Genomic DNA, 25,095 nt, shown 5'->3' with positions numbered 1-25,095 from the left:
TAGTAATGCTCAATAACTTACCTGAATCTCTCTACAAAGTCTGTTAAGACCATGACTGAAATATATCAGTCATTTGCCTCTCCCTTAAATCAACCCTGGAGTCCTTTTCCGCTCTTTTTTCTCCAGCTTTTCCTTTAGAGGGGGGTGAAAGAGCAGTGTGGAGGACTTCAGCTGCCCATCTATGTGAAACCACCACACTGCTCAGCCATGTTATTGGCAACATCTTTGAAAGAAGAGACAGGATTTCAGGCAGTGCACTGGGGAGATTCCATTTTATTAAGCAGATGCTAAGAGAGAGTACTGGCATCCAGGTAGACAAAAAATGTCCAGAGAAAAAAAAAATAGCAATTTCATAGCTCGGGAGAAGTGGGGTGAATAAAATACTTTTTTCTACTAACGTAATACATGGAAATGACACTGAAGATAAATATAACATCATGGTAATGAAAGTAAGTACCAAGCCTCCAAGGGAAACCAAAGGAAGTCACTTGTGGAGAAAGAGGACAAATGTATCAATCTTAAGAAAAATCCATGTAATCACTTTCCTGATAGCACGCTTGAGCTCCTTGTTTCTCATGCTGTAGATGAAAGGATTGAATATCAGGGGCACCACTGAGTACAGAACTGCCACCACCAGATCCAGGGATGGGGAGGAGATGGACGGGGGCTGCAGGTATGCGAAAAAGCCAGTGCTGAGGAACAGGGAGACCACAAACAGGTGAGGGAGGCACGTGGAAAAGGCTTTGTGCCGCCCCTGATCAGAGGGCATCCTCGGCATGGCCCTGAAGATCTGCAAATAGGAGAGCACAATGGAAGCAAAACACCCCAAAAACAGAACACTACTGAATGTGAGAAGCCCAGCTTCCCTGAGGTAGGAGTTAGTGCAGGAGAGCTTGAGGATCTGGGGGATTTCACAGAAGAACTGGTCAATAGCATTGCCTTGGCAGAGGGGCAGGGAAAATGTACTGGCCGTGTGCATCAGAGCATAGAGAACCCCACTGCCCCAGGCAGCTGCTGCCATCTGGGCACAAGCTCTGCTGCCCAGGAGGCTCCCGTATTGCAGGGGCTTGCAGATGGCAACGTAGAGGTCGTAGGACATGATGGTGAGAAGAGAATACTATGCTGAAAACAAGAAGACAATCAGAAAGACCTGTGCAGCACAAACTGCATAGGAGATGGCCCTGGTGTCCCAGAGGGAATTGGCCATGGCTTTGGGGAGAGTGGTGGAGATGCAGCCCAGGTCGAGGAGGGCGAGGTTGAGGAGGAAGAAGTACATGGGGGTGTGGAGGCGGTGGTCGCAGGCTACGGCGGTGAGGATGAGGCCGTTGCCCAGGAGGGCAGCCAGGTAGATGGCCAGGAAGAGCACGAAGTGCAGGAGCTGCAGCTCCCGCATGTCTGCGAATGCCAGGAGGAGGAACTCGGTCATGGAGCTGCTGTTGAACATCTGATCCTCCTGGGAACTGGGATCTGCTGCTCTGGATAGGGAGGCCTCTCCAAGGAGGAAAGAGAATTAAAATGTTAGGGTAGACCTCTGTGAGGAAAACCTAGCCTATTTTATTATTATTATCTTTTTTTTTTTTGAAACCATAAAAAACTGCCTCTTCACTTCTGGGAGGACTGGTCCTCTGCTTGATGTCAAAGTGGTGCTGCCTGAGGGTGCTACTGGGGGCAAGAGACTCTGCAGGAGACAGTGCTGACCTATAGCAAGAAGTAAATGGGACATGGGGTGGTCTCAGATGAACTGTGTTTGATGTAACAAGGAGTTTTGGAGTACACTTTCTCAAAATTCACCCAACTGCAGAGCAGGGCTTTGTGCACAATGCTTTGGTTTGTTACTTTATACTCATCCCCCTACACCTGAGGAGTGCATTTAAGGCACAAATCCTTGGCACATTTACTGCCCACCAAGTGAAACCTTGGCCTCCTGGGAGGCAAAGGGACCGTCCCTCAGGGCAGAGTGAGGACAGCTGGTGTGTCCATCCATCCTGGTCTCAGCTGCCCTGTGCAGGCACCTCTGGAGGATGGTCGCACTCAGGTGTTCCCCTGAAAAGAACCTGGATGCTGCTGAGAGCAGAGGAATCCAGGTTCAAAGTGCAGATCCCCAAACCCCTCACCCATCTCATCGTACCTGAGGAGGATCTCAGCTCTCTGCTCTTCTCCAGGGGCAGGGAGGGATCATAACAGCTGCCAATATACAGCCATCCACCAGCATTTCTATGGCCTTAGGACTGAAGTTGCTTCTCCATGGGGATGCTAGATAACAGAGCTGCTAGGGAAGAGCTGTGCCCTTGTGCAAGGCAGCCTGCAGCCCAGCAAAAGCCCCAGTGACATTAGGGCTGGAAGTCTATGGTGTGAGAAAAAGGAGAGTGGAGAGTGGCTCCAGGGCAGGCATCTGCAGTACAGGGATGGCAGGGAAGTGCTCAAATCTCCCCTGCCATGGAGTTTCTGGGAGCAGCTCCCTCTCACTCCCTGACCATGGCTCTGCTGCCTGCAGCTGTCCCTGCCTGCAGCTGGGTCTCTGTCCCCACGCCTCCTGCCTGCAGGTCACAGTCCCCATCCCACCTGCTGGGTGCTCAGCTCTGCCCTGCAGACACCTCCTGGCAGCAGGGCTCTGCGCAGGGGCAGCTCGCTGGGGGCACGTCCTAGAGCCCAGGTCACACAGACCCTGCTGACACTGCATGTGTGGTGGTGGAGTTTTCTATGGGCTGAGGGGAAGGAAAAGGACGTGGTACAGTCCTTCTAATGCTTGTTGTGAAGGCTTAGGAGAGTCTGACTTCTCTTGGAAATAACGGCATCTATTGCTATTCCCACTGAGCCAAAGAAGACAAAATGGAAAGCTCAGCAGGCTCAGGAAAGCTGGGACTGTAGCTGAAATCCCGTGCCTGATCCCTTCTCTTGCAATGTCCCCTTGAATACATCAAGGTTGTGCTGTGGATCTGTGAGGAGCCTGCCCGAGGCAGCAGCCACCCTAGGTGCCTGGGTGCCTGTATATCTCTGCAGGTAGAAAAGGACCTGTCAGAAAGCTCTGACAGGTTCAGCAAAGTTGATGCTGTTGCTTTTGATAGGAAGAGCAGAGGTTGCAGGCATTCTCAGGGCTTGCTCACAAACATACTGATCATAAAAGTTACAGTTCAGGAGTCTCGGCAATATGCTCATAATTGCTCACAACTGACAAAATTGCTCAGGTCTCCTTTTCCATTTCTCCCTGTTCCCACCCCTCCCGTCCCTCCCCCGGTCAAGTAGAGTAGGTAACTGAAAATACGGTAGAAAATCCCTGTTTTGACCTTTCTTCTGAAAAAAATGCTTGGGAAATGCCCTTGCAGTGCTGTGGAGCCATGAGCAGGCTGCCCCAGGCAGCAGCCTCCCGCCAGCAGCAGGACCCTGCCCTGCCGGGGGGGCTCCTTCCACCCGCAGCTTCTCCCCGCAGCGCCCTGGGCAGCTCCCCGGGCAGGCTGAGTGCTGAGCCTGGCAGGCGGCAGAGGCCCTGCCCCGGCACACAGCCCCTGGGGCACAGCAGGGACCCTGCTCTGCACCACAGCCCCGGGCACCCCTGCCTGCACCCGCGGCTTCTCCTTCCTCCAGGAGCTGCGGCTGCATTGCCCTCCAGCCAGAGACTTACCGGGGTCAGGGCTGGCAAGTGTTCTTCCCCAGCGAGCTCTGTGCATCCTGCCACTTCTGCCTGCCTTTACCCACTCTGTCTCTGCAGGCAGTGCCCCCAGCCCTGCTGCGCTGGGCAGAGGAGCTGCTCCTGGGCAGAGCTGGCTCTCTGCAGCGCTGCGCGCTTGCCAGGAGCTCCCCTTGGGCCCAGGAGCCCGGCCCAGCTCAGCAGCACAGCACCCGATCATGGCATTGCTTGCTCTGTGCCATTGGGCTCCCTCGAGGTGTCTCCAAGGCCTCAGGGCTGACAGCTCCTGAAGGCAGCAGGGTCTCTCCTGGGGTGTGGTGTTTGGAGCAGACTGAAGTCATCACCAACTGCTCCTCACTGAACACAGAAGAGACTGATTTTAGAAGTGTGATTTGTGCTGTTGATGTGCAGTTGTCAAACATGACGTTGTGGTTTAACCCAGCCGGCAGCTCAGCACCACACAGCTGTTAGCTCACTGCCCCTGCAGCTCCACACCTGTAAAGCTCATGGGTTGAGATAAAGACAGTTTAAAAGGACAGAAAAGGAAGAGATTAATAATAACAACAACAATAACAACAGTAATAATTAGGTGTACAAAGCAATGATGTACAAAGCAATTGCTCACCACCCAACGATCGATGCCCAGCCCATCCCCGAGCAGCGGTCCCCCCGACCCTGGCCAGCCTGCATCAGGATCCAGTGTTGCGGTCCCTTGACATTTTTTTTAGGGTAAAACCAGCTTTCAGAAGGATTTGGGCTATTTCCTTCCCTTCTCAAATACTTCTGCTCTGTTGCCCCACATGACGATATCACCAAGGTATTGCAGGTGTTCAGGAGCTTCCCCCATTCCAGGGCAGTCTGGGTCAGTCCATGGTAAATGGTAGAGCCAATTGCTTTGTCAGTCACCCCTTCCCTAGAGGGGGATCCCAGCTGCTTGGCTTCCCTGCCCTCTAATTCCAGGCTATTGGCCCTGTTCTCCCAGCACTGGAGCAGCCAAGTGACAGTGTGCTCACCTAGATGATGACTGAAATTTTTTCATAAATCTCATAGCTCGCCCTGGGATAAGGGTCTTGTAGGTTACTGATGCCATTCTGATCTCTTCCTCTTTGCCCTCCTTCCTTGGTGGCCCAACTTTGTTGAAGCATTCCTTGTCTTCTTCCTCCTTTCTTGTCTGCATAGGAGTTTCTTTCCTTTCTAAGAAAAAAATAAATAAATGTTTTTTACATCCATAGTTTTCTCTTGCATATAGGAGCAACCAATAGTGGCAGAGGTTGGTTCTCTGGCACAGCAATGGGGCCCATCAGAGAGGCTGGAGTGGCTGCAGGGCCTGTCACAGGGGTTGGAGTGGCTGCAGGGCCCATCCCAGGAGTTGTTGTGGCTGCGGGGCCTTTCAGAGGAGTTGGAGTGGCTGCAGGGACCGTCACACAGGTTGGAGTGGCGGCCTGTCACTGGACTTGGAGTAGCATTGACTGTGTCTTCTATACTTAGGAAAAGCCCCAGCATGTTGCAGTGATTTGTGTCTTTTCACAAGACTTTTTCATGCATTTCACCAATTTTTTAGGATTTTGCACTTGCTCAGGGGTGAAGTTCCAAAGCATTGGATGTGCCCACTGCTCTAGGGACCTGCCAGTGTCCTCCCATGCTCCTAGCCCCTACTAAATCTCCTGCCTCGGGGCAGACTTCTGGATGGCATTCTCAAGTACTTGTTTAACCTTAAACAAAAGCTGAAACACATTCAGGAGACATCACAATAGGAACAGGCTGGTTTCACCATCCTAGGGATATTCAAAGCTTTGAAGAGCTATTGTAACTAGCCTGGAAGAGAAAGGGGAGGTGAAGGAGAAAGGGAGAGTGAAGAAGTTGTGAAAAGTGTCACCCTTTTGTCAGCTCCCTGTCCCTATCTACCAGCTCAAGGGCTGAGTACCAGGGGAACAACTGGTCTTGCTGCTAAAGGCTGAGGCAAAGAAGGCATTAAATACCTCAGTCTTTTCCTCATCTCTTCTCAAAATGTTTCCCTCCACATCCAATAAAGTATGAAGATTCTCCTTAATCCTCCCCTTCTCGTGTATTTCTAAAAACATTTTTATTGTCTTTGCTGGTAACAGCCAGACTGATCTCCAGTTAGGCTTTGGCCCTTCTAATTTTGTCCCTGCAAAGCCTTGCAACATTTAGGACAAAGCTCCAAACAAAATGACAGAAGGCATGAGAAGGAAGCACAGAAAAGGTGCCTTCCATGCTCTAGCCTTCTGTGAGTCTGTGCTGCAATTCCGTTCAACTAGTTACTCCTGTATTGTCCAAACTCTCCTGCAACTTCTGATGCTGCTGTCTTGTGAGAGACAGCACAATCGGGGGAGCCCTCTGCCTACAGACATTAACAGCTGACACAACGGAGCATCTGTCCAGGGGAACCTTGAGAAACAGTAGGATGTTGCCTACAGAAACCTCTTGACATTTAGAAAGAGAAAAGCCTAGTCCTGCAACAGAAGAGGAAGAACCCCATGCATCATGGTAGACTGGGACCCTGCTGAGTGAGCAGTGCCCAGGAGGAGGAGGGCCTGGGCACCACGAGGGATGCCATACGAGCAGTGGTGCCTGCTCACCAGGAACCAGGCCGGCTTCCTACAGAGCTGCCTTACAAGGACCATGGCCACCAAGAAAATCTGAGTCATCTTACTCAGCTCAGATCTGGTGTGACATGACACGGACAAAGGTCTACAGCCAGCAGGGAAAGAGGTGCAGGTGTGGGAGCTCCTAGGAAAGTCTGGTGTGGAGAGGAGCAAGGGCTGTGGCAAGGCTGAAAGTCCCAACAGGACCCACGCCTTTGTGTCCATGGCTATGGCTGTGGTCTCTGCCACTGAGGCCTATGAGGAGACAGCTTATCGTTAAAGCACCAGGGCCTCATTGCCTCCTCGCCCCCACCCATGAACCAGGCAGGGACTGTACTATTCTCCTGCACTTGGCCATGCACATCCCCATCTCCTACTGCCCCAGGAAGAACCCTGAGCAAGGTGTGAAGGGAAAGGATCTCCCATTTCCAGGGGCCGGGGATCAAGGCTCAGCCCCTGTGCTTGGTGAAACACATCCAGGTTGTCTACACATCAGTGTCACCTTCACATTGCCCTTGTCTCCTTGTCCTCACTGCCTCCAATGTTCTGCTCTAACGAGCTCCAAGGGAGGCTGTGTCAGTGCTGGCCCTCGGGGGACACTGCAGGAAACTTGCATCTGACTTGGACCTCTTGAGAGATTTCTTCAGTTTGCTCTCAGTGCCAGAGGTTCATGGGTTCATCACCAAAGCCCCCAGAGGGGTGATTCCAATGCCTTGGGCTGGGCCTCTGCTGCTGAGCTGGGCCGGGCTCCTGGGACAGAGAGAGCTCCTGGCAAGAGGGCCCTGGTGCAGAGAGCCAGCTCTGCCCAGGAGCAGCTCCTCTGCACAGCGAAGCGGGGCAGGGGGCTCTGACCGCAGGTAACACACGGAGAGAAGAGAAGGAGAGGGGTTGGAGGCAGTTGGGAGTGGGAGGATGCTGAGAGCTGACTGCAGGAGAAATCTGCACAGCCCTTGACAAGGTAAGTGTCTGGCTGCACGGCCATGCAGCTGCACGTCCTGGAAGGGTCTCCTCCTGGGTCTTGTTTCTGGGAGGGCAGGGGGCAATGCAGTGGGCTTTGAGAGTCCTGCTGGATTGCACTGCGAGGTGAGGAAGTCTGGAGGAAGCCCTTTGCAGTGCCCTAGCCCAGGTGCCCCCAGTCAGCCCAGGACACCCTGCCCTGGCTGGCCATGCCGGGCTCTCTGTCAGCTGCCCTGTAGCTCCTGCAGCCATGGAGGTGCCCCTTGGCAGTGCCCTGTTGGGTGGCAGGGTGCTGCAGGGCAGCACTGAGCACAGCCGCGTGGGATGGGGTCTGTGAGCACGGGTGGGGGAAAGAAGAGGTGGGCGCAGAGCAGCAGCTCCCAGCAGGGACAGCTGCAGGCAGCAGAGAGAGGGGCAGGCAGTCAGAAGGAGCTGTTGCCAGAAATGCCGTGGCAGGGGGGATTCGGGCACCTCGTGGCCATGCCCTGCAGTACAGTCACCTTCCCCTGGAGCAGCCCCTCCCTGGCCTCCTCTCCCCCCTGCAGCCCATGGGCTGTGGGGCAGGCATGGCCAGCACAGCAGGCAGAGCCCAGATGAAGAGAAGCTCCCAACCTCAGTCTGCCTGAGAGCTTCACCCAGAGACAAGGTGAGGATGCTGTCCAGCTGCACTGGGACTGGGGCTTCTCTGCTCTCAGCTGTCTCCAGTTTCGTCTCAGGGAAACACCTGAGTGGGATGCTCCTGCAGCTCACAGAGGGGTGACAAAGGGCAGCTGTGAACAGGACTGCTGGGCAGAGCTGCTCTGCTCAGTCTTCACCAAGGGACAGTCCCTTTGACTACTGGCACCCACAGGATTTCACCAGGTCTGCACAGGAAATCTCACGGAGTTCAACCACCCGATACGTCTCCTAAGGATTATAGGGGCAAATGGAATAAAACACAGCAAACAAACCCCCTGAAGCTTTGCCTCTGCATTCACATGAGCTTTTTGTAACAGCTATGCAAATCTCATGGATCTGACAAGTGGACCGAAATTGAGTTTTCCCCGTGTTCCTTTTTCCCTCCTGATGCACAGCAGGAAGTACTCCACAGCAGCCCCCACTCCCAGTGCCACTCTCAGCTAGCATCATCTTGAGCTCAAGAGAGCTGCATAAAGGTTCTTTGCAAAGAGAGGCTCAGGCTGGGGGTGATCTAAGACTTCCAATAGGTTTTCCTCAGAGAAGTCTGTTCTGACTTTGTTCTGCCTTCTCCTTTTTAACAGGCAACGATTTCCATTGTCAGCAAATGTCCAACAGCAGCTCCATCACCGAGTTCCTCCTGCCATTCGCAGACACGCGGGAGCTGCAGCTCCTGCACTTCGCGCTCTTCCTGGGCATCTACCTGGCTGCCCTCCTGGGCAACGGCCTCATCCTCACCGCCGTAGCCTGCGACCACCGTCTCCACACCCCCATGTACTTCTTCCTCCTCAACCTCGCCCTCCTCGACGTGGGCTGCATCTCCACCACTCTCCCCAAAGCCATGGCCAATTCCCTCTGGGACACCAGAGCCATCTATCAATGGTGTGTTGCACAGGTCTTTTTCTTTCTCTTCTTCATATCAGCAGAAATTTCTGTCCTTACTATCATGTCCTACGACCACTACGTTGCCATCTGCAAGCCCCAAGCAAGTTCTTTCAGCGTCTCGGTCGTTCAAAAAGCACCTCTGTGAAGCATGCAGAGACCTCTCTGGAGTACCCTAACTTCTCCCTGGGGTAGGAGAGGTAGATCCCCAAGCATCACTCTGTGTCACCCATCACAGCCTTGGTACGCACAAGCACCTCCCCGTGCTGCACAAGCAATTTGCTGAGGCAGCCAAAGATCTCCCCAGAGCACCCGGTCACCTGCGTGGGGTATTCAAGAACCTCCCTGGAGCACCCAAGTCTCTCAGCAAGCCACCCTGGTGTCTCTTGGAGCACGCAAACATCTCTGTGCAGCACCCAAGCGTCTGCCCCAGGCATACTTGGACATCCTAGAGCATTTTCCTGGAAACACAAGCGCCTCCCTGGGAGCACCCAAGCATATCCCCAGGCCACCCAGACACCTTCCTGAAACACCCAAGCATCTTCCTGTGGCACCCAGGCATCTCCCTGGGGAAACCAAGCACGTACTTGGAGAGCCCAAGCATCGTTGTGAGTCTCCATCTTTTGTGCGTGAGCAAACCAAGGGGCACCAAAGGATCACCTGGGGGCACCCAAGCATCTCCATGGGGCACCCAGGATCTTCCTTGGAACACCCAAGCACCTGCACACAGCAGCCATGCACCTCCCCGGAGAAAGCATGCGTCTCCCTGGGGCACAGAAGCGTCGTCTTGGAGCTCCAGAACATCTCCCTGCATTGTTCAAGCATGTCTCTGGAGCAGCCAAGCAGCTTCCCACATCCCCAAGCATTTGAGCAGGTCACTCAAGCACCTCCCTGGATCCCACAGGCATCTTCCGCAGGTAGCCAGGCATTTCCCAGGCATCTCCCAGAGCACTCCAACATCTCCGCAGGACACTGAAGCACTTCCCTGGTGAAGCTAAGCACTTGCGTGGAGCACCCAGGCATCACCCCAGGGTACCCAAGCACCTCTCTTAAGTTGCCAAGCATAGCCACAGGGCACTAAAAAGATCTCCTTGGATGACACAAGCATTTCCTCAGAGCAAACAAGCATCTCCCTGGAGGGCCCAAGAGCCTCTGGAGTGCCCATCCATCGCCCCAGGACCCCAACTCTTCCCCTGGTGCTCGCAAGTAATTCCCTTTGCACCCAAGGAGAAAGTCAGGGGAAAAAAGGGAAAGCGTCCCAGGGCACCCAAGCACATAACCCTAGAACGCAAGCTCTCACTTTGAGCACTGAAGCATCTCCCCATGCCATGCAAGCACCATTCTGGAGCACTCAAGCATCTTCTAGGAGACGGTCTTAAACTACCAGAGCATTCATTTCCATTAGATATTAGGCATGTTCGTGGAGCACCCAGGCATGTCCCAGGGCAACCAAGGTTGAAATGGAGATTCCAGGGTGCTCCAGGGAGGTGCTTGAGTGCCCTGGGAAGAGCCTGGTGTGCCCAGGGAGCTTCTTGTCTCCTCCAAGGCTCTGCAGGGCTGATCCCGGGAGGTGCTTGTGTGCGCCAAGGCCATGCTCGGTTTCCAAAAGGAGGAAATTGCATGTTGCAGGGGGATGCTTGGTGTCACCCAGACACTGAGCAGCCCTGGGGAGATGGGTGTGTGCCTCAGGAGGTGCTTGGGTTCCCAGGGGAGATGCTTCGGTGCTGCCGTGAGATGCTGGTGTTCTGTCGGGAGGTGTGTTGGTGCTCCAGGCAGATGTTTGGGTGCCCTGGGGAGATGCTTGGGTTCCTCATGGAGGCGTCTGCATATTCAAGGGAGGTGTTTGGGTGTCCTGGGGAGATTCTTTGGTGCTCCAAGATGGTGCTTGTGTGCCCCGTGGACAGATTATGTAATGAGCAAGGGAGGAACCTTGGGGCTTTCGGAAAGTGTAGGGGTGACGTGGATTGATGCCCGTTTGCCCCGGGGAGATCCTGGGATGTCCAGGAAGATGCTTGGGTGCCCAGGGAGATGCTTGGGTGCCAGATGGAAAATGCTGGCGTCCCCTCGGCTAATGGTGGCAGGAGCGTGTGCATCCCACAGAAGCTCTTGGGTGCCAAGGGAGGTGCTTCCCATGTCCAGTGAGATGTTTGTGTGCCCCAGGTGGTGTTGTGGAGCCCTGGGGAGATGCTTGCGTTCTCCACTCAGATGCACGAGTGCTGTGGGAAGAATCTTGGGCACTCCAATGAGGTGCTTGGGTGTTGCAGGCAGGTGCTTCTGTGCTGCAGGGAGATGCTTGGGTGATTGGGCAGAACTTTGTGTGATTAGGGAATAACTTTGTGTGCTCCAGGGAGGCTTTTCTTGTGGCCCAGGGCTATGCTTATGTACCCCGGGTAGATGCTTGTGTGCCCTGGGAATGTCTTCGGGCTCTCTAGGAAGATGCTCTATTGCTCTGGGGCCACTTGGGTGCCCCAGGATGTGCATGAGTACTGCAGAGAGCAGTTTGTGTGCTCCAGGGAGGTGCTTGAGCGCTCCAAGAGTGTTGTTGAGTTCCCTGAGAAGGTGTTTGTTTGCCCCGCTGAGGTGCTTGCATGCTCCAACGAGAGCGCTGAGCGCTGGAGAACGATGCGTGGGTGCTGTGGGGATATGTGTGTTTCCTCAGGTGAGAAGCATTGGTTTACTGGAAACAAGCTTGTGTCCGCCTGGGAAGTGCTTGTGGACCACAGAGAAGTGCTGGGGGTCCCCAGGAAGATAGCTGGATGCCCCTGGAAGTGCTTGTGTACCCTGAGGAGTTGCTAGATTGCACGAAGGAGATGCTTGGGTGTTTTCGAGACATGCCTGGATGCCCCTGTGTTGTGCTTTCTTGCTCCAAATCGATGCTTGGGTGCTCTGGGAATGTTCTTGGGTGCCTCCAGGAGAAGACTGTGTGCTCCTGGAATGTGCTTGAACGCCCTGAGGAGATGGCAGCACGCCCTGGGAAAATGCTTGGGTCCCCCAGGGAGATCTTTGGTCTTCAAGGGAGGTGATTGCGTTCCCCAGCAAGGTGTTTGGCTGTCCCAGGGAAATGGGACGCAGGAAATGTGTCAGCCAGGCGTCACAATGGGCAGCGGGGCAGCGGTGGCTGTGTCACCCAGGCGTCACAGTGGGGCCGTGACATGGCAGCCCAGTCGGGATAAAAGGCCCCTGGTTGCGGGCAGGCCCCAGTCAGGATGGAAGCCCCTGGCAGCAGGCAGCAGAGGGCAGAGCAGGGCAGGACAGGGAGGTGAGTGCGCGATGGAGCAGGGGCTGAAGTGCAGTGCGAGCCTGAACGGCCCAGGAACCGCTGTGGGGAGGAGATGCTTGTGTGCTCATCCCGGTGCAGAGATGATGCCTGGGTGCCTCAGAAGATGCCCGCGGGACTCAGGAGCTGCTTTCTTGCTCGATGGAAGTTCTTGGCTATGCCGGGAAGAATCTGGGTGCTCCCCAGGCTTCTTAGCTGCTGTGTCCAGATGCTCCCTGGGTGTGCAGGGAGATGCTTGGTTTCTCCAAGAAGACAGCTGGGTGATGCAGAGATTCTTTTGGATGTCTCAGGAAAATGGATTGGTGATCCTGGCTGTTTCTTGGTGGCTCCAGAGAAATGCTTGAGTGCTCTTTGGGGATGCTTGTGTACCCTAGGAGATGTGCTTGTGTGCCCAAGGGAGAGGCTAGTTTGATCCAGGGTAAAGCTTTGTTTGTCCAGGGAGGATTTTGGGTGCTCCAGGGAGATGGTTGGGTGCTTTTTGTGTGATGCTTGGCTCCAGGGAGATGCTGGAGTGCTGTGGGGAGATGCTTGGTTCCTGCTCTTTGGTGTCTGTGTCCCCTGGGGGATGCGTGCATGAGCACGGGGACATTCTTGAATGACCCTGGTAGGTACTTGTGCAGCCCTTGGAAGCTCTTGGGTGCCAAGGGAGGTGCTTCCCACGTCCAGTGAGATCTTTGTGTGCCCCAGGTGGTGTTTTGGTGCCCTGGGGAGATGCTTGGGTTCTCCAGTCAGATGTAGGACTGTGGTGGGAAGGTTCCTGTGGGAGGTGCAATGAGGTGCTTGGGTGTCGCAGGGAGGTGCTTCTGTGCTGCAGGGAGATGCTTGGGTGCCTGGGGCAGAACTTTGTGTGATTAGGGGATAGATTTTTGTGCTCTAAGGTGCAGCCAAACATTCCCCAGACCAGTCCCCATCTTGGGAGCAGCCAAGCATCTCCCCGGAGCACCTGACTATTGTACTAGGAGTACCCAAGCAGCTCCCCAGAGTACACGAGCATGTCCAAGGAGCATTCAGGCACCTCCCTAGAGAAGACATGAACCTCCCTAGGGAAAGAACCAGTCTCCCTTGGGAATACAAGCACCTTCCTGGAGCACTCTCCACGACACCCAAGCCTCTCGCCAAGGAACATAAGCACCTCTTGAAATCACCGAGATTTTCCCCAGGGCACACAAGCCTTGTGTTGGAGTAGACAAGCATCTCCCCAGGACACCTAAGCACTACATTCTACCTGTGAGGCATCATCCAAGGGCATTCCAGCACCTTCCAGGAGATCCCAACATCACCCTGAGCTCACAAGGTTCTGCCTGGATCAGCCAGGCATCTCTCTGGAGCACCCAAGCGTCATTGCAGGGCATCCAAACGTGACCCTTTTAAGGACCCAAGCATTTTGGGTAGACCTGTGCGGTGCCAGGGGTTGCACTTGATCATCCTTATGGGTCCCTTCCAACTCGGGATATTCTGTGATTCTACGATTCCCCAGCAGCAGCAAAGCATCTCCCCAGGAACGCAGCTATTTCCCTGAGGCACACAAGCATAACCCCCCGAGAACGCAAGCATCTTCCTGGAGGACCCACGCATCTCCCCGCAGCACTCAGGCACCCCACTGCAGCATTATTGAAACATCTCCCCAGGGAACCCAAGCACATCCCAAGGTACTCGGACGTCCCTCCAGAGCTCCCAAGCAAGTTCTTTCAGCATCTCGGTCGTTCAAAAAGCACCTCTGTGAAGCATGCAGAGACCTCTCTGGAGTACCCTAACTTCTCCCTGGGGTAGGAGAGGTAGATCCCCAGGATCCCCAAGCATCACTCTGTGTCACCCATCACAGCCTTGGTACGCACAAGCACCTCCCCGTGCTGCACAAGCAATTTACTGAGGCAGCCAAAGATCTCCCCAGAGCACCCGGTCACCTGCGTGGGGTATTCAAGAACCTCCCTGGAACACCCAAGTCTCTCAGCAAGCCACCCTGGTGTCTCTTGGAGCATGCAAACATCTCTGTGCAGCACCCAAGCGTCTGCCCCAGGCATACTTGGACATCCTAGAGCATTTTCCTGGAAACACAAGCGCCTCCCTGGGAGCACCCAAGCATATCCCCAGGCCACCCAGACACCTTCCTGAAACACCCAAGCATCTTCCTGTGGCACCCAGGCATCTCCCTGGGGAAACCAAGCACGTACTTGGAGAGCCCAAGCATCGTTGTGAGTCTCCATCTTTTGTGCGTGAGCAAACCAAGGGGCACCAAAGGATCACCTGGGGGCACCCAAGCATCTCCATGGGGCACCCAGGATCTTCCTTGGAACACCCAAGCACCTGCACACAGCAGCCATGCACCTCCCTGGAGAAAGCATGCGTCTCCCTGGGGCACAGAAGCGTCGTCTTGGAGCTCCAGAACATCTCCCTGCATTGTTCAAGCATGTCTCTGGAGCAGCCAAGCAGCTTCCCACATCCCCAAGCATTTGAGCAGGTCACTCAAGCACCTCCCTGGATCCCACAGGCATCTTCCGCAGGTAGCCAGGCATTTCCCAGGCATCTCCCAGAGCACTCCAGCATCTCCACAGGACACTGAAGCACTTCCCTGGTGAAGCTAAGCACTTCCGTGGAGCACCCAGGCATCACCCCAGGGCACCCAAGCACCTCTCTTAAGTTGCCAAGCATAGCCACAGGGCACTAAAAAGATCTCCTTGGATGACACAAGCATTTCCTCAGAGCAAACCAGCATCTCCCTGGAGGGCCCAAGAGCCTCTGGAGTGCCCATCCATCGCCCCAGGACCCCAACTCTTCCCCTGGTGCTCGCAAGTAATTCCCTTTGCACCCAAGTCTAAAGTCAGGGGAAAAAAGGGAAAGCGTCCCAGGGCACCCAAGCACATAACCCTAGAACGCAAGCTCTCACTTTGAGCACTGAAGCATCTCCCCATGCCATGCAAGCCCCATTCTGGAGCACTCAAGCATCTTCTAGGAGACGGTCTTAAACTACCAGAGCATTCATTTCCATTAGATATTAGGCATGTTCGTGGAGCACCCAGGCATGTCCCAGGGCAACCAAGGTTGAAATGGAGATTCCAGGGTGCTCCAGGGAGGTGCTTGAGTGCCCTGGGAAGAGCCTGGTGTGCCCAGGGAGCTTCTTGTCTCCTCCAAGGCTCTGCAGGGCTGATCCCGGGAGGTGCTTGTGTGCGCCAAGGCCATGCTCGGTTTCCAAAAGGAGGAAATTGCATGTTGCCGGGGGATTATGTCGAGTTCAGGGCGGCAATGTAGAGATTCAATCCAATGACAATTCAGGCAACTGTGGGGCTGGGACATACTGGCTGATAGAGTTCCAATAGGGTGAGGCTTTGGAAGAAGCCTGATGTGTCGTGGGGAAACCACAGGTATTGGTAAATCCTCAGGGAAACACAGGTTTGTGTTTGAAGCCAAAGCTAGTAAGGATGGAGAGAAATTAGGAGAGCTTTGGCAATCATGGGGTCAGAGGGAGGTGGGAATGTGAGTGTGTGGTAAAATTCTGCAGGGATGCAAGCACAGATACAGGAAAATGTACGACATGATGTGGAGGGGCATGGCGGAGGGCCACTGTGGGGCTGGAGCCCCCCAGTGGAACCGGTGTCTTTAGGGCTACAGCTGCAGCCTCTTCCTCTGAGGCCCAGCAGAGGACACCGGTCCCTTACAGCCCCTGGGCCTTTTTAGCTCCTCAACCCCACAGAGCCTGGCAAGTGTCCTACCAATGTCCTGCACTCGGAATTGCACACCCCCACATCACACTGCCCCTGCCAGAGCCCCGAGCAGCCCAGGAAGTGCAGGATGCCCCTTTCCAGGGGATGCGCTCAGGCCTTGGCCATCCCCCTTGGTGAAACACATCAAGGGCTTTCAGAGCCACATCCCCACTTGATTTTCCACCTGTAACCAGTGCCTCTGATTTCCTCCTTCACCATCTCCCAGGGACAGGCACCTTGTCCGCTTGTTCCCATCGTGGTCTCTTCAGGGATGGCCCTCAGTGGAGCTGGCCAACACCCTCAAACAGTTGGAGGCTTGCTCGTCTTTTACTTCTTCAGAGGCTTGCTCCAGCTTTCTGGTTCTGCAGTTCAGGAACTTGGCAGCAGAAGGCCAATCAACATGCAAAACTCCCTCAGAAGCCAAGACTCTGGGCATAACTCTCCTGAAGTCTTCAATTCTTATGGGTTAATTAGGGAGATGCAAGGAGTCTTCTTAAAGGGAAAGAATTTAATAATAATAATAATAATAACAATAAACAACCTTCTAGGAAAGAATCTCTTCTTTCTGCCTTTTTTTTTTTTTAGTTGTCCGCCTACAGATAAAATGATATCAGCGACCTCCAACTGATATTAATTCTGAATGTCTTCTAAGGGACTCTGAAAATGTTTTTTTAAAGACAGAAGGTCCTGTGTTATATATCATAGCCCCAAATGGGTGCTTCAGCTATTCCAGGGTATCCTTGAGGCAGCAGAAACATCTTTGTGGGCAACTGAATCAAGCCCTGAAGGACATTGTAGGCCAAACTGAAATGTATGTGGAAAATTCCTTAATGTAATAAATTTGTAAGAAGACTTCAATTTCAGAATTTTTTATGCTTGTCTACAAGTTATCATCATTTTTTTAGAAGGTGATGTACATGAAGCAGTGAGTTATGACACTTTCTCCCCCTTTGTGTAAAGAAAAAAAAAAATGCAACTCTCTCCAAAAATATATTTCTTCCCAACACTTGAAAGGGAGATTATGTTCCCAGGACATGCGCATATTGGCACATTTCACCTTTACATCTCAGGTCTAAGCAGAGCAGAGAGCAATGAAGGTTAGAGAGGTTGGATACATCCTGCTTTTATCTCTTTGCTGTCAAGCAGCGGCCACACCTCTGCTAGGAATTCCCTCACACATCCTTCCTGTTTATGAACCAACCAAATCTTTGTGACAAACTCCAACACCCAGAATCCCAGAACACAGAATTATCAGCAAATCACAGAATCATTTAGGTTGGAAACGACCTCTAAGATTATCCAGTCCAACCTTTGACCTAGCACTGCCATGTCCACCATTAAAACATGTCACAGAGCCCTACATTTTCATGTTTTTTAAAGACCTCCAAGGATGATGACTCAACTACTTCCCTTGGCAGCCTGTTCCAATACTTCATAACTCTTTCAGAGAAGAAATTATTCTGAATATCAAACCTAAACCTCTCCTGGCACAACTTAAGGCTATTTCCTCTTGTCTTATCACTTGGTACTTTGAGAAGAGACTGATCCCCACTTCACTATAGTCTTTTCAAGGTGATTGTAGAGCACCATAAGGTCTCCCCTGAGACTCCTTTTTAAGGCCCAGGGCACAGCTGAGGAAAGCAAATGTGACTCCTGTCTTAAAGGAATGCAAGATGGAAGACCCAGGAAACTATAGGCCAGACAGCCTTTCCTCAGTTCCTGGGAATCTGATGGGGTAGCTAAACATGGAAAACATTTCCAAGCACACGGAGGATAACAAAGTGATCAGGAGTCAGCATGGATTCACCAAGAGTTTCTTGAGACTTACCAGCTTGACAGCCAGTGATATCCCTTTTGGGAAACTGGAATTCCTGGGCATCTCCCTGAAGTGCCAGGGCACTGATGTGTATAGTGCATAGAAAAAGAGGAAGAACCAGAGGTCTGTGTGTGGTTACAGAGGTCTCATTTTGGATAGCAGAGATGGTGTGACAGCCCACAACAGGGGTGCATCCAGGGGTGGAGAGGATTGTAAGGCATGGAGGGAGAGCAGACCTTTCAGGGGGAGAGCAGCGGCAACGTAAGGAGCTTTGCCGTGGTTTTGGTGATGAGAACCATCTGGGTCTGGATTAGACGGCACATGAACATGGGTGACCTTGTCGTTGGTGTCACCTAGAGACCTTCTGTAAAGAAGAAGCAGCAGGTATGGCCTTCCTCAGACAACTGGAAAATGCCTCAAGTTTGCAGGGAATGGTCCTCACGGGGGAAGTTGAAACACCCAGATTTCTGCTAGAATACCAGTACAACAGAGCACAAGCCATCTAACGGGTTTCTGGAGGGCATCGATGCTAAATTGATGAGCATGCAGAGATATTGTTAGGACAACCAAAGCCCTCCTGGAGTTGAATCTGGCAAAGGACATGAAGAATAACATGGACATGTTAGGATAATGAAGAATAACAAGAAGGACTTCTACAAGGACCTCAGCATTGAATGGAAAGCTGGATAAAATGCAGACTCACTGCTAATTACAGAGAAGGCCCAGGTGGCAGAGGACAGAGAGAGGGCTGAGGCACTGCTCACTGTCCTCTTTGCTGCATTCTTTCCAACCTTGGCTTCTGGAACGGCAAGTCCTTGAGATCAGAACAAAAAAAGCCTGAAGCAAGGAAGTCGTACTTTGTGAGGTGGAGGACCTTGTTAGGGAACCCTTGGGCAAACCGGATTCCAAAGAAGTGGTGGTTAAGAACATGACTGGGAGGAGTAAGTAGGAATTTATAAAGCGGAAAACCTGACTGCCTTCCACTAAAAGATGTCCTCAGATCGTGGAGGCTTGTGGTTGCTCAGGGAAGTTGTGGAGGCTCCATCCCTGGAGGTATTCAGAACCCATTTGGACATGGACCTGGGCAACCTGCTCAGGCTGATCCTGTTTGAGCAAAGGGGTTGGCCTAGGCAATCTCCAGAGCTCCCTTCCAACCTTCAACATTCTGTCGTTCTGTGATACCTGGCAGTGTTTCTGAGAACTTTTCCGTGGTACCTCAAACCAGTCTGAGTCCTGGTGTCCATAGAACAGAGTTTGCTTTTAGGATGACCTCACTCACTAGGTAACCCTGATGAGCAGAGATTACAAAAGCAGGCAGAGTCTCAACCCACAGTAGTATTCCCAGGTCCAGACTCCACTGACCAGCTCCTTCTTCCTTGAGGATTATGAATTGGAAGAACCTTTGGAGGCCTGTACCTTGGCCTGCCCTCAGCTGGGATAACTTGGCAGCTAGATCACATTGGTCAGTGCTTGGTTCACCTCTCATGCTCAGAGGTGATTTTTTTTCCCCCTTTTATTTGATATCTCTCTTTCTGCTTTTTCTATCTTCTCTGCCCCAACTTGTGCCCCTGCCAGATCACCACACCTACTCAGACCAAGGGCAATCCCAGCCTGCTCTTGAAGCACAGCCTCACCAGGATCCCCTGGGACTCTGCAAGCAGGCTGTGAGGGCCTGCTCCAGGAAGAGATGCACTGCATGAGATCAGAGGAGGGCATGTGAGAAACCCAACAGCCAGTGCAGAGGGACAGTGGCAGTAATTGTGAGCTGAGGTGGGGCCAGAGCCAGGGGCTACAGAGATCACCAGTGAAGCCCTCCAGCAGCTCCTTTCCACACCCAGGCAGGGAATAACACACCCAGCGGTGCTCCTGAGAGAGGTCAGGACACGGGACAGGAGGCACTGTGAGCTGTGGTGCCAGGCACTGACGCTCAGCCCTGGCTCTGGGGTCTCCCAGCAGGTGCTGCCAGTGCCTGCAGCCCCCAGAGCCCCTGGCCCTGTGGGCAGCACTGAGGCCCGTCCTGACCTTTGGGAGCTGCTCTGGCTGCAGAGGGGCTGCCAGGAGCGCTGGGGCTGGTGCTGCCCACCCACACATCCTGCCCCAGGTGTCTCCTGGTCCCTGCAGCCATGGCTGTGACTGAGGGGAGAGGCCGGCCTGGCTGGGGCGTGGGGCCTGGCAGTAGTTTGGGGGTGGTGGCCGTGTGAGAACTTGCTGCAGTGCTGTGGCTCCTGTCCACAGGCCTGTCTCTGGGCTGGCCCAGCATCACTGCCCCACTCACAGCCACGGATCCCAACAGGAGGAAGGAGTCAGACATTTCCAAGACCAGCTCCCACCTGGGATTTTGTACTTTCCCTTTGGTTGATGCCACGAATAGTGAGCTTTAAACTAAAAGCTCAGCCATCAGGAAGTGAAAAAGTCCCACTTAATTTATATACAGCTATTACTTTGCTACGAGAAAGTCCACATTGATACACACTTTTAAACAGGCTTGGACAGGCTTCATCTGACACAATGCATGTTCATTCCTCAATGGCAATGGTAGGAGTGAAAATATTGGGGGGGATGAAAAGCAGAAGCACAAACAGTTAAAAACAATGAAATATGAAAACAAGACAAAATATAATAATGGAAAAGAAGGAAACACAAGGTTTGAATAGGATATACAGGGCGTCACCTGTGGAGAGATATGGGACATTTATGATTCCTGAAAAATGTCCATAAAAGCACTTTCACAATAGCATCCTTTAGTGCTTGCATCCTCATGCTGTAGATGAGGGGGTTCAGTGCTGGGGGAACCACAGAGTAAAGAACTGCCACCACCAGGTCCAGGGCTGGGGAAAAGATAGAGGGGGGCTTCAGGTAGGCAAACATGCCAGTGACGATTAACAAAGAGACCACGACCAAATGAGGGACACATGTGGAAAAGGCTTTGTGCCGTCCCTGCTCAGAGGGCATCCTCAGCACAGCCTTGAAGATCTGAACGTAGGAGAGAACAGTGAAAATAAAACAACCCCAAAACAGAAGACTACTAAATGCGAGAAGTCTAAGATCCCTATGGTAGGAATGTGAGCAGGAGAGCTTGAGGATCTGGGGGATTTCACAGAAGAACTGGTCCACAGCATTGCCTTGGCAGAGGGGCAGGGAAAATGTATTGGCAGTGTGCAGGACAGCGTTGAGAAAGCCACTGCCCCAGGCAGCTGCTGCCATCTGGGCACAAGCTCTGCTGCCCAGGAGGCTCCCATAGTGCAGGGGCTTGCAGATGGCAAAGTAGCGGTCGTAGGCCATGACTGTGAGAAGGGAAAAATCTGTACCAGCCAAGAAGGCAAAGAAAAAGACCTGTGCAGCACATCCTTGATAGGAGATGGCCCTGGTGTCCCAAAGGGTATTGACCATGGCTTTAGGGAGAGTGGTGGAGATGGATCCCAGGTCGAGGAGGGCGAGATTGAGGAGGAAGAAGTACATGGGGGTGTGGAGGCGGTGGTCGCAGGCTACGGCGGTGAGGATGAAGCCGTTGCCCAGGAGGGCAGCCAGGTAGATGCCCAGGAAGAGCGCGAAGTGCAGGAGCTGCAGCTCCCGCGTGTCTGCGAATGGCAGGAGGAGGAACTCGGTGATGGAGGTGCTTTTGGACATCTGATGCCTGTTTTGTATGGAGATCTGTACATGTAGTAAAAGGCAATGAAAAGCTAGGACAGGTTTCTCTGAGTGAACCCTGTGCCATTCCTTGTAGACCTCCCCCTGCCATACTCAAATGCTTTTTGTTTCTCTGCTGGAATCTTTCATTTAGCTCCATGACATGAGCTTCGTTTTTAAGGTTCAGTGTGCAATGAGGAGCAGGGGCCTCTGCTGCTGGTCTCGCGAGGGAATCAGTCCTGACCCAGTGCAGGGAGTACACAGGAACATAGCAGGAGGGCAAGGTTTTATTTTCAGATTTTGTCAGATGAAATCCCTTCTTACACAAAAGAGCATAGAATCACAGAATGGCTCGGGTTGGAAGAGACCTTACAGATAATCCATTTCCAAACACCTTGCCATGGGCAGGGATGCTACCCACTAGGTCAGGTTGCCCAGGACCTCATCCAGCGTGGTCCTGAACACCTCTAGGAATAGGACATTCACAGCCTATCTGGGCAATATGTTTCAGTACCTCGCCTCCCTCTGAGTGAAGAATTTCCTCCTAATCTCTAATCTAAATCTCACCTCTTTTAGTTTAAAAACATTCCCCGATCCTGTCATTATCTGATTGATCAAAAAGTAGCTCTCCACCTTTTTTATAAGACCCCTTTAAATACGGAAAAGCTGCAGTGAGGTCACCCTGCTCAGCCCCAACTCTCTCAGCCTTTCTTCGAAGGAGAGTTGCTCCAGCATGCTGATCATCTTCATGTCAGCATGTTAATATCTGCATTCCGGTGCTACATAATGTAGTTGGCAGAAAGGAGTTTTAGGGGCAATTTTTTATACACATTCTCTTCCCCCTCTTCATGCCCAAACAGTGTTCTCTGAAGTCAGAAATCCTGAGCATTTCTGCTGCACTCACAGGGAATGGTTGTGAGACCTGAGAGGCAAAGGGATTCCCTGTGGCTCAGAGCGGAGTGAGGGAGCTGGCTGGACTTGTCCCCAGCTGCCTGAGCTTTTGTAGATGGAGGGCAATCACATTTATGTTACCCTGAAAAGAAGCCAGATGCTGCTGAGACCAGATGAATCCACTGCCAATCTGTCAATGCCCAGCCTTTCTCAAGGTACCTGAACAAGGTCTCAGCACCACACCTCTAGTCCAGGACACCTATCATTCGTTTCACCAACCCAACAGTTGCATGTAGCATCTCTCTGCTTCTTCCCTGGGTTTCACATAACACAGAGATGCTATGGAAAAGATTTGCATCCTGCAGGACAGCTCACAGATTGAAAGGACACCCCAAGGAGATAACCAAATGGCCTAGTGATGGTCTGTCGTGAAGGGAAAGTCAACTCTCTCCCCAGCCTCAAAAACTGCATTGCCCACGACCCCCAGGCAGCTGACCCCCTCTGCAGTTGCAGCACAGGTGGAAATGGGCGCATGGCTGGAGAGATGCACCTCTGCTCTGCTGGAGCTCTGGCTGCAGAAGACATGCCCCATGCCTTGGACCCATGGGCATGAGGGCAGAGGGTTTTCTGGGTGGGAGAGGAGGCAAGGGGGCATGTTCAGAGGAAGGGGTCTGCACTGAATGGAAAAAATATGGAGTTTTCTGATGAATTCTCCCTCTGACAAGATTTCTGATTAACTTTCCCCTCATTCCTTGATCATATCCCTGATGCCTGAAGGTTTTATTTCTGGGAGTTGTTTCCCTGTCTCATGTCTTATTCCTGTTTCTGCTCACAGCCTCAACCAAATCTGTGTGCAGTAATCTTTGCCCTTCAGAAACCTGCCTGTATGCAAGAGACTGCCTAGGTGCATGTGCATCTTTGCAGGTGGAAAAGGACCTGTCAGAAAGCCCTGCTGGGTTCAGCAAAGTTGATGCTGTCGCTTTCAATATGAAGAGGAGAGGCTGAAGGTACATTTGGGGCAGCTCACAAACATACTGATCCTCAGAGTTACAGTTCAGGAGTCTCAGCAATGTGCTCAAACTTACAGCTCCTCTTCCACTTCTTCCTGCTTCCCCTCCTATCCAGTAGAGTAGGCAATTGAAAAGAGGGCAGAAAATCCCTATTTTGACCTTTTTGCTTAGAAAAAATTGCTTGGGAAATGCTCTTATCGTACAATGGAGCTGTGAGCAGGCTGCCCCAGGCAGTAGCCTCCCGCCAGCAGCAGGACCCTGCCCTGCCGGGGGGGCTCCTTCCACCCGCAGCTTCTCCCCGCAGCGCCCTGGGCAGCTCCCCGCGCAGGCTGAGTGCTGAGCCTGGCAGGCGGCAGAGGCCCTGCCCCGGCACACAGCCCCTGGGGCACAGCAGGGACCCTGCTCTGCACCACAGCCCTGGGCACCCCTGCCTGCACCCGCGCCTTCTCCTTCCTCCAGGAGCTGCGGCTGCATTGCCCTCCAGCCAGAGACTTACCGGGGTCAGGGCTGGCAAGTGTTCTCCCCCAGCGAGCTCTGTGCATCCTGCCACTTCTGCCTGCCTTTACCCACTCTGTCTCTGCAGGCAGTGCCCCCAGCCCTGCTGCGCTGGGCAGAGGGGCTGCTCCTGGGCAGAGCTGGCTCTCTGCAGCGCTGCCCGCTTGCCAGGAGCTCCCCTTGGGCCCAGGAGCCCGGCCCAGCTCAGCAGCACAGGCCCAGCCCAAGGCCTCCCTTGCTCTGCCCCCCACCAGGCTCCCTGCCCATGGCCCTGAGGCTGCAGGGGAACCTGCTGGGAAACAGCCTGAAGGGATCCCTGGGCTTCCCTCCCTCCCCTGGGCACACACACTTCTTCACACCAGGCTCATTTCGCCTAGCAGAAAACCAATTAAGTGGAACAATCTCATCTTGTTGTCCCAGTATCAGTTTGGACATGAAGTCATGGTCAGGGACTGATCTCCTTCATCCCCACTTGAGGAAGGAATTCAGCAGAGTCAGTCGAGGCATCTCATGCTGCTTGTTATTCCTGGGGCTGGAAGAGGGTCTCAGCTCCCTCCCATCTCTGCCACAGACCCGCAGGAGCTGGGATTCCTCTGGCCTCAGTTCAGGTGTCCACCACATAGGCAGCTTAATGCGAATTACTGAGCCACAATAGCTCCTTAGTGGAGATGGAGGACAGGCAGGAGCTGTTCAGATGCAAACATCTGGAGAAATTTGTGGCTGATGCTCTGCGAGTAAGGTGCAGGCATATGTCCTTTGGGTAACTGAAATGGCAGCAGATGCCACATGTAGGACAACTGAAGTGTCCCTACTCCTTATGTGCTGGGCAGCCTGCAGAGGCTGTCAGCAGAGCAAGAGGAGTCATGTGTCACAGGGAGAGCTAAACCTATTCTGTTCTCTTCTACATGACCCTTGGCTGTAATGACTGTTGTGTCACGGACATCTCCACAGGTCCTCAGCTCTCACCAGCAAGGTCTCCCTGCCCTTTGTGCCTTGAGGCAGGACTCTGCAGGGGTACAACAGGTGGTGGGTGGGGACAAAATCAGTGGTTACTTTGCAAACTACACCCTTAACAGTTCATGGGACCTTAGGGCGTGCATCCACGGGTACAGGGAGAGTGTTCTGGCCAGGAGGTACTGGTTCCTTATGATCCCAGGAAGGGATCATTTAACTGCTCTTAGAGCTAAGACTGTAAGGAGAGAAGACTATAGATGACCTACTGAATTTGGTGTGACTTCATTCTAGACACAGTACTCCACTGTTAGTTGCAGCTGTCCATTAGACATTTGCACTGACCCTATGGGATTATTAAAGGGTGAGCGAGTTTTGCTGATCAGTCCTTGGCTCTCCAGTAATGAAGCAGCATATATATGGTAATCAGGGAGTCTCGGATAGTGCCATATTGCCACTGGTGCACCATTTGGGTAGCTAATGGCACTTCGACCCTGAGCAACCCCACAACTGAAGGATCCTGTGAGGGACCGGGCAAGGTAGAAAACTGTTTAATGTGCATAAATCACCATAAATCACCTCCAG

General features: G+C 53.0%; 1 protein-coding gene and 1 pseudogene across 1 annotated transcript; both read right to left on the bottom strand.

Moving 5' to 3' along the window:
* Positions 1–484: 484 nt before the first annotated feature.
* LOC136787203 (olfactory receptor 14A16-like) lies at positions 485–24,180 on the bottom strand (annotated as a pseudogene).
* On the bottom strand, positions 20,204–21,062 carry LOC136787221 (olfactory receptor 14J1-like). The gene has a single exon (XM_066984354.1). It carries the CDS (start codon positions 20,993–20,995, stop codon positions 20,204–20,206), a length of 792 nt encoding a protein of 263 aa, XP_066840455.1. The 5' UTR covers positions 20,996–21,062.
* Positions 24,181–25,095: the final 915 nt, after the last annotated feature.

Source organism: Anser cygnoides, chromosome 28, assembly GCF_040182565.1.
Source record: "Anser cygnoides isolate HZ-2024a breed goose chromosome 28, Taihu_goose_T2T_genome, whole genome shotgun sequence".
Classification (NCBI taxonomy): domain Eukaryota; kingdom Metazoa; phylum Chordata; class Aves; order Anseriformes; family Anatidae; genus Anser; species Anser cygnoides.
The sequence above is the reverse complement of the archived record's forward strand: the minus strand, read 5'-3'. Positions and strand labels throughout refer to the sequence as shown.

Coding starts and splice junctions, on each gene's coding strand:
- LOC136787221 (XM_066984354.1), bottom strand. CDS start 20,995: ATGTACTTCTTCCTCCTCAATCTCGCCCTCCTCGACCTGGGATCCATC.